Here is an 18793-nt window from a genome sequence, read left to right on the forward strand (position 1 = left end):
ATGCCAGGTAGATCAACAGGATGACCTTTTCCCTCCCATGATTATCAGTGAACACAGATGGTTAACTATTTCAGGAGCTCAAAAATGTTTCATCAGTATCGTCATTTAGATATTGAGGCCATTCGTCTCTATTAATTGACCCATGTTTGTGTGCAGAATTTGTTGTTGATGTTACTGTATTTGTTTGACATAACTAATTGAACTGTGAACATTTAATTAAGGTGGGAGTTGTTATGAAGTCATTGAAGGCCATTATTGAGAATTTATGTACGAGTATTCAGTATGTTTTTGTCTTCAGTATGAAGACCAGCTTGATGCAGCTTTCCACATTAGTCTTATCTTGTGCAAATCTTTCCATATCTGCATAACTGCTGCAGCCTATGCCCATTTCAAACTACTTACAGTAGTCAAGCCTTTTCCTCGGTCTACAACTTTCATCCCCACGCTTCCCTCTATTGCCGAATTATCTATTCCTCAATACCCAAGAAAGGTCCTGCAACTGATCCCATGTTATACTCAATGTGTGCCACAAAATTCATTTCTCCCAGATTCCATTCATTACCTCTTCTTTAGTTATCTGATATACCCATCTAATCTCAGCACCACATTTCAAAAGCTATTCTCTTCTTGTCTGCATTGCTTACCACTCAAGTGTCACTTCTGTATAAAGCTATATGCCAAAAAAATACTTTCAGAAAATATTTAATTTAGTTCTGTATCAGTTTGAAGGTAGCTGGTGCAATAAATTACAGGTATAGCTTAAGGAGAACCTTTACAGTTCGAATACTTGCTTGGTGCCATACTTTTGGGGAAGACCATGACATACCTGCCAGTTTTCCCAGAAGATTTCCAGATTTTGGGGCAGTCTTGAGGTTTTCCAGATGAACATAATTTTTTTCCCAGATGTTCGACTCCCAGGCTATTTCCCACCCGTCGCATTCCAGGTTTGACTTTCGATAATAGCTGCTATTCTGAGATGCAAGCGTTTGAAATTCGACGGAATGTCAACCGACAATATTATCGATAATCCCTTCTCCCAGAATATTGCTGCGCTTTTGTCGCTAACTCTATGTGTTTGAAACACTGCTGGTGAAAGTTGATCGAACGTTCTATCGATAATCAAGTCTCACAGTTTATTGCTGCATTCTCTTTGTGCTTCAACTGCATGTTAGTGGGAAAGGTTTGTTTATGCTCACTTCTATGCGGTGTTTGCTGTTTGTTCTGGTATTCGTGCAATTGTGTGACGAATTTTGGTGTGATTTAGTGTTTTCATGATGAGTTAAACTAAGAAACGATATCATCAGTCTTTCAGGGATTCATATTCTACTGAATTTCCGGATGTTATGCAATCACGGAAAGATGAAACACTCGTGTTCTGTTCCATGTGTTCGTGTGATATAATCATTGTTTACGGAGGAAGAACTGAATTAATAAATAATATTAAATCCTTTAAACACATCTACAATATGAAAATGAAGGATAGCAGTAGGAAAATGGATTCATTTTGCAGGTTGATGACTCTGCTACTATTGAGAGTGAGAACTTGACAGACTGTACCTAACGGGCTCGCTTTATGAGCATTCGTGGAGCTGATGGTGTTCCAAAGTAGGATAGGTTATCCAGGCTAATGCTTTCTGTTTGGACTCTACCACACAACAGTGCTGAGTGTGAGCGTGTGTTCTCCTTGGTGAACAAGAATCCCAATCAGTTCAGGTCCTCCATGTAGAATGAAACTCTGGGATCCATTTCTGTTCTGAAAACAAGAATCAGCAGTCCATGTTACATGAATAGTTTTCCTTCAAAATTCTTGAAGAAAGCTACTCATCTTCATCTATCCTGTGCAATGTGTAATAGCAGAAAAGCTCATTTTTGTGTAGTGTGTAAACTGTTCCCAGTGTTAAGTGACAAAAAATGAACCCTCATCAGCAAGTAACTTGTGTAAGTACCTAGTTCAGAGTTCGAAAATAGTGATCTTAAAATGTAACCTACATTATATGTGTTAACATTATCTGTAATCTCTTTCTGTGTAGTCTTTTCATGCTATGTTTGAACACCTTGCAACGCATGCACCCGTTAAATTTTTATTGATTTGGGATCTTCTGGATTTCTGTTTTTGAAAGTTGGCAGTTATGCCATGAGCAGTATTCGAAATGTTCAGTCAGTTTTTGGATGTGTAGCTGGATAGCATCAACTTACACAGATTGCTGTAAGGATTTTAGCTGAAATATCAAAAGAATAGTTAATCTTGGCTCAATTGTACGCCTGAAAATTGGTTGGACATTCATTTCATCATTAGAACTTAAAGAACCACAGTTTTAGTAAATCTGTGAAAGTGATAGCTCTTTCATGAAATGTCCACATAATTTCGAGTGCAGCTACAGAAAATTTTGTGTGTCATCGAAAGATGCAACCTTTTTATAGTAACGTGTCACAATTACACTTAACAGAAGCACTGCATTTTTTAGTAGTCCATGCTGCCATTATTCCTCGTTTCCTCTTTTGCAGTGGCAGACAGTACGGCTGAAAAATTCGCCTGTCGCTGACTGGAAAGGATGTGTGGCTACTTTGGCGAAGCGTGGCACTCGCCACCTGGACATGAGGAAGATGCTGGTGCCGGCGGGCCGTGCTGACGAGTGGTGGGCAGCATTCTGTGCCAACATAGGCCGCGTGCCCTGCCTGGAGTCAGTGGAGCTCTGCCGCTGCCCTGCAGCCGTCGTCGAGCGTGTGGCTCAGCAGTGCCCCCAGCTCACGACACTGTCCGCGCTGTCCATTAAGTGAGTTAACGGTCTCTCTCCATTGGTCCTGAAGGTAGCATACTGTTCTGGCTGCACCATTGGGTAAACTGGTTGATCTTCAAATATAAATGACAGTGCCTCAAATGTTGTATCAGCTCCCAATAATTTGGGAAAAGCATGATTACAGTAATGTACAGTGTACTTCACTGTTTACATACTGACATGTTCGCAGCTTTTTCGCAGTAGCCAAATACGCCTGTGGATACCTAGTAAAGGTTTTAGAATATTTGTTTGTATACTCTACACTCTCGTTAATATAGCCATTCTTTGTATGTACACTGATCAGCCAGAACATTATGACCCTCATACCTAACAGCTGGTACGTCCACTTTTGGCATGGATAACAATGGTGATGATGTGTTGTGGCATGGAAGCAATGAGGCCCTGGTAGGTTGCTGGAGGAAGTTGGCACCACACACACACACACACACACCACCACCACCACCACCACCACCACCACCCAATTCCTGTAAATTCTGGGGAGGGGAGCTCTGACGTCATGTTCAATCACATCCCAGATGTGTTTGATTAGGTTCAGATCTCGCTAGTTTGGAGGGCGGGGGGGGGGGGGGGCATCTCATCAATTGGTACTCACCACTGAGTTCCTCAAACCACTCCATTATGCTCCAGGCCTTGTGATGTGGCACATTATTGTGTTGAAAAATGCCACAGCCATCGGGAAACGTGATTGTCATGAAGGGTGTACATGGTCTGCAAGTAATGTATGATACTCCTTGGCTGTCATGGTGCCTTGCATGAGCTCCACTCGACCCGTGGATGCCACCGTGAACGTTCTCCAGAGCCTGATGAAGCTGCCACCAGTTTGTCTCCATCTTGCAGTACAGGTGTCAAGAAGCAGTTTCCCTGGAAAATGAAGATAATGGGATCAATCAGATCATGCAGCGATCTGTCACTGTGCCAGTGTCCAGTGCTGATGATCACATGCCCATTTCAGTCATAGTCACCGATGTCATGGTGTTAAAATTGGCACATGTATAAATTGTCAGCTGCGAAAGCCCATCGTTTGGTGTGCGGTGCATTCTGTGCTCAGACACACTTGTACTCTTGCCAGCATTAAAGTCTGATGTCAGTTCTGTCACAGTTCTCCGCCTGTCCTGTTCTACCAGTCTGTTCAGTCTACAGTGTCTGAAGTCTGTAATGACAGGTGGCCGTCCAACCCCACGACATCTGAACGTGGTTTCACTACGGTTTTGCCAGTGTTGAAGACACTCACCAAGATCTACTCTAACACCCGACAAGTCATATACTTTCTGAAATGCTCGTACCGAGCCTTCGAGCCATCACAATCTGCCCTCAGTCAAGCTCAGATCAATCGCCCACCTTCCCCATTCTACAAACGGACAGCACACTCCCTGATACTGCATGCTCTGTGCATGTGTCTGACCAGCAGTCATTCCTCGCCAGGTGACTCTGGTACCGCTTGGATGGGTTTATATCAATATTAGGTTGGTGGTCATGATGATATGGCTGCTCTCTCTCTCTCTCTCTCTCTCTCTCTCTCTCTCTCTCTGTGTGTGTGTGCGCGCATGCACGCCAGATCAGCACAAGTGCCAGATTATTGAAAGTGTATGAAATTTAGTTTCAGCATTTGGACTGTACTTTCTTTAATCCAAACATACATTCATTTCCAGAGAAAACTTAGTCCTGAAGTGTGTACTGATACAGTAGTATCACTCTCTATGAAATGTCCTGAATTTATATTTGTTGAAATGATGATACTTGATGGTGGCATCCACTTTAGGAGCATTACATTGGTACTGCAAGTATCTAGTTGCTGCATGATGTACTCCAGAAAGGTGTCTGCAGCTCCTATCTCCCATGTCCTCTTCTTGATTACTTTCCTCCACACTTCCGATTATTTTTTCAACTGTTAATGTGTGGTCTCAGTTTTCTTGATTCAGCCACTTAACATAGTCTTACTCATAAATTTCTCCTCTTCCTGGAAGCTTGTGAAACATCTTAATGTAGTGTTGGCAATTGATTCCACAGTGACCGGCCCATTGCTGCGCTCATTATTGGCTCCAGCTGTGCATAAGTGAATGGCCATACTTTTCCACAGCTCTTCATTATGGTAGAATTCTGCACTTTACCCCATGCTTCTGCTGCACATTCATTGTACAAGGAGACAGGAAGTGCATGTCTGTAATGACATTTTAATTGATTGCAAAATTTCTTCAGCTCATTCCTCACAGCTGGTCTAAATGTGATGTGATGTGGAACCACTGAGAGAGCATTTCTCTTTCTATCATCACTTTCTTATGTGCAGAATGTTGCATTGTTAGTATTTCTTTTGCTGTGTTGAAAACAGTGGATATTCAGATTTAGCAATCAACATGAACAGTAGTTTATGACTGCCATTTGTGCTACAACACGCTAATAATATTACACTGTGTTTCTGTTGTTTGTACATATGGGATTCCTTCTCGTTGTTGGCAGCTAATTGTTTTTTCAAGGAAACATGTTATCAAAGAGGCCAGTTTCATCAGCCTTGTACAAGGCATCACCAGTTAAATCTTCTTCCTGTGTTATCTTCCTTACTTTCCTTACAAACTCTTCTGCATATTTTTCGCTAGTTGGGCAATTTTCCCCAGGGACTTTTGGCTGCTTCATGCTGTGTTATTTTTTCTGGTTTGATATCAACCCAAACAAGTTATTGCTGCCAAATTGTTTAAGTGCAAATGCTTTTTCCTCTGTTTATGGGTCACTGACTGGAATTCATTTACTATGTTGTATGAATCATCTGTAAACAGCTGCATCCATTTATTCCTTCGCACTCTTTCACACTACCTTGCATTTTCCCAACTTATTATCTATTTGGGCTGTGCACTGTCACATAACATATTCTTTCTTTTCGATGTCATAAGTTGTTGCCCATCCAATATTGTACTCTGCAGCTTTCTGCAGAGAACCTTGGTACAACTTACCTAAAATTTCGAGTTTCTACTTGAGGTATAGCGTAACATTTATCTTTTTAGGAGCCGTGACACTGGTCTATAAAGACAGTCACAATTTTAAATACGTATAGCATTGTTTTAACATTATAATTAACTAAAAACATTGTTGTGTACAATAATTAACTGTCATGCATGCGTAATTTGCGGGGATGTAAGCCAGCTTACTGAGACGCAAGATTGCTGAGGGTCAGATTAGCGATAGTATAGTGTATTTCAAAATGCCTTTGAATTGAAGATGCTGTGTTAACTTCTTGCTCTTCACTGTTGACATAACAGTCATCCATAATAATGAAGATAAACTGCAAAAATGTGTGTATTTTAGATGAATTGTGTAGGAAATACAATCTCAGTGTGTCAGTAGGAAGAACAAAATTACTAGCTTTTGGATGTAAAATTATAGTTAATAGGCAGAGATGTATGAAAATGTTGCATTTTGGACATCTCAGATATGGCGTCAGCTACCAGTGTGTGTGTGGAGAAGGCCTAAGTTTCAGCACATAGGTGACACAATCCATAATCATTTGAAGAATGTAATACGTGAAGAGACCAGAAAGAAGTTGTACAAAGTAATGTAACTGACTATAAAATAATATGGAAAGGATAGATTGCTACTCCTCATAGAATAGACAGTGAGTGGCAAACAGACACCGTGGAGAAAGAGAGCAAGATATTGTTAGCTGTTAGACTAAAAGGGAACTGTCCAATCCAACATGTCAAAACCTGCCATAAACTGTTTTTATACAGCAAGAATATGCTGATTAATAAACACTGTCAAAGTATTAGCTGCTAAGACATACTGCAACTGTATTTATCTATATTTCTTGTTGAAGTTTGCCAAATTTGTAGCTCACTAGGCGGCTGGCAAAATGTACACCGCTGCCATGGTGTGAACTTCAGTTTCCGTTGAAAGTTTCTCTGACACAATTGTTCAGTCACCATTCACTTGAATTTGCAGTTCATTCAATATCCATAACAATTACCAGTTGTCTTTGCAGTATTGCGTAAGTGTTAACAATGGGGATAAAACTGAATAAATTTTCTTTGTGATTTCTTAGTCTATGCTTCCTAATATCATCGTTCTTGTGCAGTTTCCAGAGTTTCACAGTAACGTGAAACCCTATTGATGTTTTCAACCTTGCGAAGATGAAAGAACAACAACATGGTGTGCATTCGAAATCACCTACTTCTCCTGAATACCTACCAAGTGTACCGGTATGAAATGTGTGTTTTTTTGTGAAAATGAAACACTAATTTTGAATTGAAAAGTAAAAACATTTTACTCAAAGTACTTACCATTGCTTTCTACACATTTTTACCACCTTTCTGGCAATTGGTGGACACCACGCCAATAGAAATGTTCGTCTTTTCAAGCAAACCATTCAGATACCCAATTTTCGACTTCTTCATAGGAATTGAAGTGTTCCTCAGTCAATTGATGAAAACAAATGGTAGTTGGAAGGGGCCAAGTCTGGTGAATACGGCGGTGGAGTAGCAGCTCCCAGCCAAGTGTTTTGACTGTATTCTGAACCAGTTTTGCTTTGTGTCCAGGTGCATTGTCTTGTAAAAAAATTACTTTGCCATGTCTTCTGGCCCATTCTGGTCTTTTTTCGGTCAATGCATAGTTCAGATTGATCATTTGTTGTCTGTAGTGATTAGTATTCACAGTTTCACCGGGTTTTAGAAGCCCATGATACACCACACCTTTCTGATCTCACTAAACACAGAGCATTGTCTTCTCGCTGAATTGATCTGGTTTTGCAGTCGATGTTGATGGTTGTCCCGGATTAACCCATGATTTTTCCCGTTTTGAATCCTTAAAATAAATCCATTTTTCATCGCCAGTAACAATTCGATGCAAAATTGATTTTCTTTCATGTCTTTGAAGCAAAATTTGACAAATGTTTTTTCGGCTTTCCATCTGTCTTTCATTCAATTCATGTGGTACCCATTTTCCACACCTTTGGATCTTTCCCATAGCTTTCAAACGGTCAGAAATTGTTTTCATTGATTTATTCAAGATGGCCGCGAGTGTAGAAGTGTGTAACTCTAATACGAGAAAAAGTTACAGTTGTGTGCTAAAAAAGGGAGTTTGCGCGAATTGTAACATCGAAATAACAAATTTAAGAGAACGAGTTTCAGGTCTACAATTCTTAGTCAACACTTTAAGAAGCGAATTCACTACACTCAGGAATGAAAATCAGGAACTACGGTCGAAGAACAAATCAAGTGAAGTGGCACTTGACTTAAGATACAAATCGTCCATGTGGAAAGAAGGGAGACACAAAGGTAGAACTTTAGCTGGAAAAATAACAACGAACTTTGCAACAGCAGTTACATTTACGGATAAAAACAAATACGGTGTTCTGCAGTCCAGTGACGGTGTTGAAGACAGTGTAAATGATCCAGACCATTCAAAAGACAATGCGCTGAAAACGAATAATCACTCTGGGAAAAATGATGATAAACGGGGGACATCAGGTAAAAAGAACAGTGTACTTTCTCTAACAGACAGCCATGGCAGGAATATATCTAGTATGTTTCGAGAAATAAATCGAGACATAGCAGTGACTAGTGTTGTTAAACCTGGAGCGGGAACTAAACACGTTTTAGACCATTGCATTCAAACAAAATCCACGCAAGATGATGACTTTGTCGTATGCATAACGGGATCAAATGATGATGTGAAAAATGAAGCAGATGTCTGTCTAAAAGTGCTTCAGAACTTTCTAGAAAAAAATAAATCAGGGAATACAGTTGTTGCTACACTGCCTCATAGGCACGATCTAATCTATAGTTCGTGCGTTAATAAAGAAATTCGAAGAACAAATATTAAAATAAAGTAACTGTGCTCTGAATAAGCAAATTGTGCTGTGATCGGCGTAAGTAAACTGCAGTGTAACCTTCACGCCAGACATGGCCACCACCTAAACTATGAAGGAAAAAAGTTTGTGTGCGAACGTGTCAACGAAACAATTAAAGAAAGACTCACACGGAATAAAACAATCTACGAAAGTAGCGGTTTGAGTAATACCTGGAATGTACGTCATATTTTAGTATAAAAGTCAGTGAATCGGCGGGTAATAACCCTCCTGTACTTGAACTAGATGCTGAAAGCGACATTCGAATGAGAGATTGTTCACAGACAATAAACAATAAACATAAATCTGTTACTGTGATGCAAATGAACATTCACTGCATTAGGAACAAAGTATTACAATTAGAACATTTTTGCAGTATTGAAAACGTTGATGTTGTTTGTATCTCAGAACATTGGCTGACAGAAGATCAAGTACAATATTTTATTCCTCAAGGGTATGCTGTTGGAGACATTATGTGTAGAAGTGAAAGAAAGAATGGAGGTGTCCTAATATTTGTTAAAGATAGTATAATGTTTACCAAAATAGATGTTAGCTCTTACTGTGCAGAACTAGATGGAGAATTTAGCTGTATAAGACCAAACACAGAGAATACTGTAATTGTTAGCTTATATAGATCACCAGGAGGAGACGTAAATACATTTTTCGAAAGATTTGAGGTGCTTATGAGGAAAATACTAAAATAAAACTAATTATCTGTTGCGATTTCAACATTGAAGTGGCCAACAGTGATTAACATGTACTAGAACATTTTTTGATATCTTAAGATCACTAAATTTACAATGTACAAATTACACACCAACATGGAATAATGCGTGCTTAGATAATATTATAGTAAATTTTTCTAGAGATATGTATGATGTCGGACTTGCCAGTGGAGCCCTAGCTGATCATCAACCATTGATTTTAACATTCTGCTGTGATCATTTGCCTAAATCAGACAAATCAGTCAGAATCAAGTCTAATGCCACATGCGTAAGAGGACAGAAAGATGAATATATTAATTTATTTATTGACAGATTATCTGATGTTAACTGGGACTTTGTATACAACACACAACCTGAGAAGGGAGCTGGTGAAATGGTGTTTAACAACTTCCTGAAAATACTCACAGAGTTATGGTACTCCTGCTCACCATTAATCAAAAGTAGCCCTAAGCATAAACAGAAAAACAAACAGCTAAAATGGTATACAGATGAGCTAGCTCTCACTAGGGAGGAGATGCTCAGACTGTACAGAATATATAAAAATTCTTGTAAACAAGGACCTGAGCTAGATAATACTTCTTATAGAGCTTATCTAAAATGTAAAAAAAATCTACAAAGACAAAGTGTCCTTCGCCAAAAAGCAGGCATGTGAACATTACATTGAAAGTGCTCCCAACAAATGTAAAGCAGCATGGGACATCATCAACCAATTTAATTCACAAACCCATACACAAGATGCAGTGCTGGTCCCAGAAGAAGTAAATAATTACTTCCTAACCTCAGTGAGTGAGCTGAAAAACAAAATCAAGCAAAATGGCACTTGTGCACTACATCATCTTGGTGCTGTGCCCCATAGGAGGTATACTTTCCACTGGAAAGTTGTCACCCCAGAGGATATTGTAAAAGCTGTGACAAGTTTCACCTACTCCAAAAGTATGGACTGTTACTGGTTTTCTAACTATGCAGTGAAAAAAATAATTCACCTTATCTGTCAGCCTCTTTCTTTCATTTTTAACATGTGTTTAGAATCTGGAGTTTTCCCAGATGCACTCAAAACTGCTAAAGTTATACCAGTCTTTAAAAAGGGAGATAAGCATCTGCCCCAAAACTATCGACCAGTTTCTATTGTCCCAATTTTCTCTAAAGTTTTTGAATATCTAATGTACGGTCAACTAAATAACTATTTTGAAAAGCATGATCTCCTCTCCAACAGACAGTTTGCATATCAACATGGTAAAAATACCACTACTGCTGTCACTGAAGTTGTTAACCAGATGTTAACTGCATTCGAAAATAAGGATCTAGTATCAGTTGTACTTTGTGATCTTAGCAAAGCCTTCGACTGCATACCATCTAACACCCTACTTGCAAAACTGAAATTTTATGGCATACACAAACCATCTTTAGATGTAATCGAATCATACTGAAGTAACAGGAGACAGTTTGTGTCAATTAAACATGGATACTCTTCGCTGAAGGAAGTTTGGACTGGAGTGCCTCAGGGCTCGGTCCTAGGTCCTTTTCTGTTCATCATTGCAATTAATGACTTACCTTACCATGTAGGAGCAAATTCAATTGTGTGTGATGCAGATGACACAACATTGTTCAATACACACTATGATGCAACAGAACTGCATCAGGCAACACAGGAAAAACTAGAACTAGTAATGAATTGGTTTTGTTCTAATGAACTCCTATGTAATCCTGCATGAGAACTAATTCTCGGTTTAACGACAGCTATTGAAAGCAAGTCAGTCAAATTGTTAGGACTCCACATTGATTCAAAATTAAACTGGGAGGAACACATTAGTCATATCTGCAAGAGAATAGCAAGAGTGTGTTATCTCAAATGGAGACAGACAGATGTTGTGTCACTGATGAGTATCTAAAGGTGGTATATTTTTGCCTGTTTCAGTCACACATTTCCTACGGCATATTGTTATGGGGACATTCTTGCTTTGTCAGTGAAATTCTGAAAATTAAAAAAAAAAAAAAGTAATCAGAATAATGAGCAAAGTTAAGCCCAAGGAACACTGCCGCCCCCTCTTTATCAAGCACATGATATTAACTGTTGTGAATCTATACATCTACACAGCTCTGCTTTATGTCAAAAGCAACTTAAATGAGTTTGAGACCAGAGAGAACATACATCACCACAACACCAGAGACAAACAGGACTTCGACGTACCAAGACACAGACTCACAAACACTGCAAACTCACACAAAATAATGGGTTTAAAACTCTTCAATAAACTTCCAGCATCTGTTCGGTCACTGACCAGTAATATTTTCAAACGTAAGATTTATGACTGGTTACTCAAATACCCATTTTATAAGATAACAGAATATTTTGAAATAATCATTGACATTAGCATATAAGAATATTCCTAAAAGAAAAGGAATTAAATTGTAAAAACTTTATTGTAAAGTTACTGTTAATTGTATATTTAATGTTCAGACCTATTCCGCTGTAAGTGGTCAATGGTGAATAAACTGAATACTAAATACTGAACATTTAGCATTGCTGCCATTTGCTTCTGACGCAGTATCATCTTCATCCAATATTGCTTGCAATTTGGCATCTTCGGACTTTTCGAACGATGATTGTTGTGGTAATTAAATTCCACAAAAGAAATAAGAGTATTTTCCAAGCCCAAAGAAAACATGTATAGTAACAGCTTTCATGGAGAAAGCAATGCTGTAAATATTTTGGTTAACCAGAGGAAGGACAAAATGCTTAAATTGGAACAGTGTACAAAGCCTGTTTCATTTTGTAAAATGTAAATTTCATAAATGGCAAAACGGTTTATGGTACTCTGAATTACAAAGAAGATAATATTACTGATTTCTCAATGTGGTTGAATAGATTTAGGAAATTATACAAAAAGAAAGTCACAAAATTATGAAGGACACCTCAAGTAAACCTCTATAGAGATGGCATTAATAGGTACACTATGTGATCAAAAGTATCCGAACACCTCCAAAAACAAACGTTTTTCATATCGGGTGCATTGGGCTGCCACCTACTGCCACATACTTCATATCAGTGACCACATGAGTCATTAGACATTGTGAGAGAGCAGAATGGGCTGCTCCGCGGAACTCACTGACTTTGAACGTTGTCTGGTGATTGGGTCTCACTTGTACGTGACATTTCCTAAACATCCCTACGTCCACTGTTTTCGATGTGATAGTGAAGTGGAAACCTGAAGGGACACGTAGATCACAAAAGCGTACAGGCCGACCTCGCCTGTTGACAGAGACCATCGACAGGTGAAGAGGGTCGTAATGTGTAATAGGCAGACATTCATCCAGACCATCACACAGGATTTACTGCAAGTACTATGACAGTTAGGCGGGAGGTGAGAAAATTTGGATTTCATGGTTGAGCGGCTGCTCATAAGCCACACATCACACCGGTAAATGCCAAATGACACCTCACTTGGTGTAAGAAGTGTAAACATTGGACGATTGAACAGTGGAGAAACGTCGCGTGGAGTGACGAATCACGGTACACAATGTGGCGATCCGATGGCAGGGTATATGGGTAAGGCGAATGCCCAGTGAACACCATCTGCCAGTGTGTGTAGTGCCAACAGTAAAATTTGGAGGCCGTGGTGTTATGGTGTGGTCATGTTTTCCATGTAGGCGGTTTGCACCCCTTGTTGTCTTGCGTGGCACTATCACAGCACAGGCCTACATTGATGTTTTAAGTACCTTCTTGCTTCCCGCTGTTGAAGAGCAATTCGGGGATGGCGATTGCATCTTTCAACACGTTCGAACACCTGTTCACAACACATGGCCTGTGGCAGAGTGGTTACATGACAGTAATGGACTGGTCTGCACAAAGCCCTGACCTGAATCTGTGGGATGTTTTGGAACGCCGACTTCGTGCCAGACCTCACCAACAGACATCGATACCTCTCCTCAGTGCAGCCCTCTGTGACGACTGGGCTGCCATTCCCCAAAAAAACCTTCCAGCACCTGATTGAATGTATGCCTACAAGAGTAGAAGCTCTCATCAAGGCTGAATGTATGTCTGCAAGAGTGGAAGCTGTCATCAAGGCTAGGGGTGGGCCAACACCATACTGAATTCCAGCATTACCAATGGAGGGTGCCATGAACTTTTAAGTCATTTTCAGCCAGATGTCTGGATACTTTTGATCACATAGTGCAGAGAAATTTGTAGTGGAAGTGAAGAGGAAACTTCTTTTCTCCCCTAAAATCCTGTGTGTGAAGCCAGTCAATCAGGTTTCATGAATGAACAATTTGCAAACCGCACCTTATCATTTAGAATGAAGAAAAGAAAAAAAAAAAAAGAAGATAGATAGACAGTAAGTTGTGCAGTTGATAATGCTATGACACATTAGTAATATAATAATGCCAGTGATTCCTATCAGGGGATTACTGTTTCCATAGTTTTATTTCTTTCTTCAGGAATATCAGGGCATATTAGGTTAAAAATTTACAAAAAAAAGACTGTTTATTAGCAGAAGTCTTGTGATTGACATAGCAAAATTTCGAAAAATGGAAGACAGCAGTTTTAAGTATTCCATCTCAAATGTCTGCTTACCATTTGCAGAAAATAATTCTTTGCTTTTGTTAGACTCTTGGCCTGGACATTACGACACCCCTTTAGGACGATGACAAGAAGACTGTTAATGTAAGTCAGATTCCACCCAGAACTAATGGTGCGTGATTCAGCCTCTCGATGAGAAAAATTTCGACAGCGTAAAGCCTTTTTCAAAAAATTGCAGGGAGGGCACTATAATTTCCGATACCTCTGTAACATTTCAGGTTTATTAGTGGAACAGCATTGTTAAACTTCAGGCATATCTGCATTGGCAGTTTGCATCACCACATATTACGAAATGTGTTAAGTACGCCCAGTACACAGCACAACTGCAAAACAACAGCCACGAGCATTTCCTACTCAATTTCAGTTCTGTCTAAATAAAACTAGTAACTTCTGAGTGCCCAAATGCATTAATTTTGTCAGGTGTAAGCAGAATGTTTTCCTCATCTAGTACACACATCACATGTTTGTGGTGACTACAGGGAATAAACGAGGACTGTTTCATTGTTAGCAAAATATACATTATTTAAAAATTATAAGAAATGTGCTGCAGGAATTGTTATGAAATATTTAATGTCAACAAATTGAAGTCCCAATTGATGTATGTAATGTACCATCATACACAGCCTTGATTTTCTTTCTTCTGCTAGTGACTTTTGTAATGATTGCATCTTCAACAGTTGTCGATATGAACTACAAATTATTTAGAAAATAATTTGAGATGCTTTTGGTATGGTTTAAGTGCTTAAAATTCACTTATGTGTGCACGTTGGACTTTGCACTACACGGCGCTACGTCATCTTGTCACTGCTGCCTTTGCTTATTCATTGATCCATGCGCTAGGGCTGTACAGCTTTGGTTCTTCATGCAGAAAAGTAGAGAAACTATAACACCTTTTTTTTCTTCCCCAGTGCATGTTAGCAGCTATAATACGGACTGCATTTCCTTTGGTGTATTATTCCTGCATAAAAAACTTGAGGGTAGGCTTTGACATGTCCAGTTGGACCATTCCCTTTTAAGTCTTTCCTCAGACATAGACAAAACAGAATTTTTGTTTTGTTATGCCCATATGTGGAGGAGGACTTAGTTCAATAGCCAGTAATATTTAGCAGTTGTGTCTGACAGTCAATGCCTCATCTATATGGTGAGTAGCAGTCTATCGTTTTCATATTGTTACCATTCCATCTTGTATTTTCCACTGGTTGACTATAAAAGCAAACAGTTGTATCAGGAAGAGAAGTACACAAAACAATGAAAAGAGCATACGGAGTACTGAGGGAATTGAGATAAACTCGCCTACAGTCCCATACCTGAAAAAGCACAGTAACAGTACCTCAGTGATCTCTGGAGTAATATGAATGAAAATGGAATAGGAGAGGGAAATGTAGCTGGTATAAAGAAACTGAAACATAAATTTTCAAATGTTTTAAACTATTGTCAAAAATCTGGACATATGCCAGAGGAATAGAAATACTAGTGTTGTATCCTGTATTTAGGAACCAGAAAACGAGCGTCATTTTAGTCGAAATTCGTGCCTGTTTCTTGGCAAAACCTAATGTTTATCCCATGTCTTATTCTAACAATAGCATGAGCAAATCATTTTGCACATGACCAGAGAGACAGTCTCTTTAATCATAAAATACTCCAGGTTGTATATGCCCCAGGACAAATGGGAAATCCTGGAAAAAAAACAGTAATTTTTTCATCTGGGGAAAACCTAGGAATTTTTTAGAAGTCGGTGAATTTTTCATTGTCTTAGTTTCCACTTAAATTTTTGTTACTTCTATTTGTAAAAACTGATACTCTTACAAAGAATCTTACTTTAGCCCACTACTGCAGTATAATACTGCAGCAAGAAAACATGAACGAGAGAATAAGAGTAAAATAAATTTTTATTTCCATAGAAAATGTGCCATTTACAACGAAACAAACTGTGCACACAAGCATCTGCTGACAGTGAAAAGGCTTTGGGATGAAGACTGTGCAATACTTTGTAACAACAAACTGCTTTCAATGAGTCTTGTGTGTCACTTGTTTACATGTAAAACAGGTTGCAGGAAAATAGTGCGATTGTTTGAGAAGTGTTAGTTTCAAAGTAAATTTCCTTTTATGCGAGATAAATTATGTTACGTGTGAGAATGTGCGATTAATTTCTTAAATCCCGTGGGGACCAGCTGGTTAGAAAAATTTTGATCCCAGAAGACCAGCCATTTGTGCCATTATTTAAAACATAACTGACATATTTGTGTTTTATATATCTTAAAGGGTAACATGCCAAAAAAAGACCAAGCTTCAATGTTATTTTCATATTTATTTTAGTTCTTTCATAGATTATTGAGCAATTTCACACGTAATTATTTTTTCTACAGAAAAGTCGAAGTGATTGTCAGAACAGCTGTTCAGCTAGGTAACCCACAAAATGTACGGTGCATGGCAGCTGAAATTTTTAATTGTGCCTGTCAGAAATATTTAGCTGCTGCAATTTGAGCTGTGCTCTAAGGATCCTGCCTACCACACCCTCAGAAAAAAACAGCAAAAAGTTTTGACATCCAGTATTACAGGTGAAAGCTTAGCCTGTCATGCAGCTGTAATGAATGTATATTAATTCAAACTATCAACTTTTTGTATTTGTTGTTCCCAAGCAGTGATGTCACAATTGGATGACTAAATCACAAGTCCTATGCTCTGAATATCTGCTGTCATTGGCTGGCAAATCATGTCTGGGTCTGAGGAAGGCGGGTATTTATAAGATCTCTTGTCAATGTGGCAAATCCTACATTGGCCAAACTACTCGCACAGTACAGGAAAGATGCCCAACAAATCAGCCATAGCAGAACACTGTACTTCGACAGGACACTCCATGGATTATTGTGGAACAAAAATTTTAGCGACAACTAGATCTTTTTGGGAATCCATTATCAAGGAGTCCGTGGAGATACGATTGGCAAAAGATCTTATTAATCGAGACGGCGGCTTTCAGATGGATAAAGCATGGGATCCTGTAATTTCTTTAATCGCTTCACAGAGACATGGGTCTGCATCTAGTGCGGCGGCTGACGAAAATTGATTTTATACTTTTGACTACCGCGCCTCAGCTGCGCGAAGGTGCTTTACGACAGATAGCGCAAATGTAGGTACACCACTACGCATGCGCGGCCCGCTTCTGCTGCAGAGCGCGCCAAAATTAGATAGGGGGCGCGGTATTAGCCTTCTCCACTGCGCAGGCGCCGCCGCGCTAATTTTCGGTATATATAGAACGACGCGCACCAGTAATCTTCAGTCTCGTACTCACCTGAAGATGATTGCATGTTTGTTAGCCGAAATATCGTGCCAAGATGTCAACGTGATCCGGCTGCAAGCCCGAAATGTGATGGACCATGACGTGTATGTGCTGCTGCGCATCAAAGATAATTGCAAAGTATGTTGTGTTTTTGCTGGGTTTCATTTCCTGAAGTGCCAGGACGTTCTATGATGGTATATAGTACCTTTAACATTCGAAGGATTTGCAAGTTCTACAGCTCCAAGGGAAAGTATATTGTCGCTTAGTTCGGAAAAAGTGTATTTTCACCTGGGAAAAGTGTATTTTTAATCAGGGAAATCTGGGAAAAAATCCAGAATAGATACAGTGTGAAGAATTTGACAGAGCGCTGAAAGACTTAAGTCGAAACAAGGCCCCAGGAGTAGACAACATTCCATTAGAACTACTGCTAGCCTTAGGAGAGCCAGCCCCGTTAAAACTATACCATCTGGTGAGCAAGGTGTATGAGACAGGTGAAATACCCTCAGATTTCAAGAAGAATATAATAATACCAATCCCAAAGAAAGCAGGTGGTGACAGGTGTCATGTCTGCAAAATACTAACACAAATTCTTTACAGATGAATGGAAAAACTGGTGGAAGGCGACCTCAGGGAAGATCAGTTTGGATTCCTTAAAAATGTAGGAACACATGAGACAATACTTCTTATATCAATATCTTACAAGATAGGCTAAGGAAAGGCAAAACTGTGTTTCTAGCATTTGTAGAGAAAGCTTTCGACAATGTTGACTGGAATACTCTCTGTCTGACCATTGTAGGCTTTGCAACACTGGCAAGGTATTCTGTAGACTCCAATCCCATATCATCCTTTGCTGAACTGAGATCACAAGTTTTTGTAGGAAGGTGGAAGATTACTTTGACATAATGTTTCCTTAATATTTGGCCCAACTTCGACAAAATACTGCCGACTTAACGTGAGGAACACTCCAGACGTGAATCTCTCCTTTTCCTACTGATCTTGTGATGGTTAATGTTTCTTCCTCCTGAAAGCTATACTGATCTGTTGTGGAGAATATCCATTATCTTTGAACAGTGATTGTAGGTGTTCCAGCCTCTTTGCAAGGTTGTCTCCATCAGACACAACATGTGCCCACTGCACCAATGTTCGAAGGAAACACTTAGTTTGTGATGATGGGTGATGGCAGCTAGGTACTTCCAAATACATGTCTATATGTGTGGGCCTATGGTAAAAGAAATTTCCCAATAGTCTATCCACTGTATGACTGACAAAGACAGCCACCCTTCTCCACTTCCATTTTAAATTTGATATTCTCATGGATAGAATTCATGTACTTCAAAAATTGTGAAAGTTCTTCTTCACTGTTGTGCCAGTATGATCCACATATTTTCAGAAAGTTCTGCTGAATCAGGTGCTCTCCCCTCAAAGTCTTCCATAAAGTTTCCGATATATCATCGAAAGTAGGCTGAATATTAAGTAAACATCATGTCACAGTGATCTGGGATTGCAGAAAGAAGGCTGGAGCCTACAGAATACTGTGCCAGTGTGTCAAAGCTTACATTGGTCAAACAGTGCGTGAAGATGAAT

The 18793-nt window shown here is 39.3% G+C and overlaps 1 protein-coding gene across 2 annotated transcripts in view; it reads left to right on the forward strand.

Annotated features, from left to right (window-relative positions):
* Positions 1-18793, forward strand: part of LOC126210592 (uncharacterized) — a 188528-nt gene that overhangs the window by 138869 nt on the left and 30866 nt on the right. For both annotated transcript variants that reach the window (XM_049939860.1, XM_049939861.1), the window contains one exon: positions 2506-2774. In XM_049939860.1, the coding sequence (XP_049795817.1) occupies positions 2506-2774 (269 nt within the window). The remainder of the gene's footprint in view (positions 1-2505; positions 2775-18793) is intronic.

This window comes from Schistocerca nitens, chromosome 10, assembly GCF_023898315.1.
Source record: "Schistocerca nitens isolate TAMUIC-IGC-003100 chromosome 10, iqSchNite1.1, whole genome shotgun sequence".
Lineage (NCBI taxonomy): Eukaryota > Metazoa > Arthropoda > Insecta > Orthoptera > Acrididae > Schistocerca > Schistocerca nitens.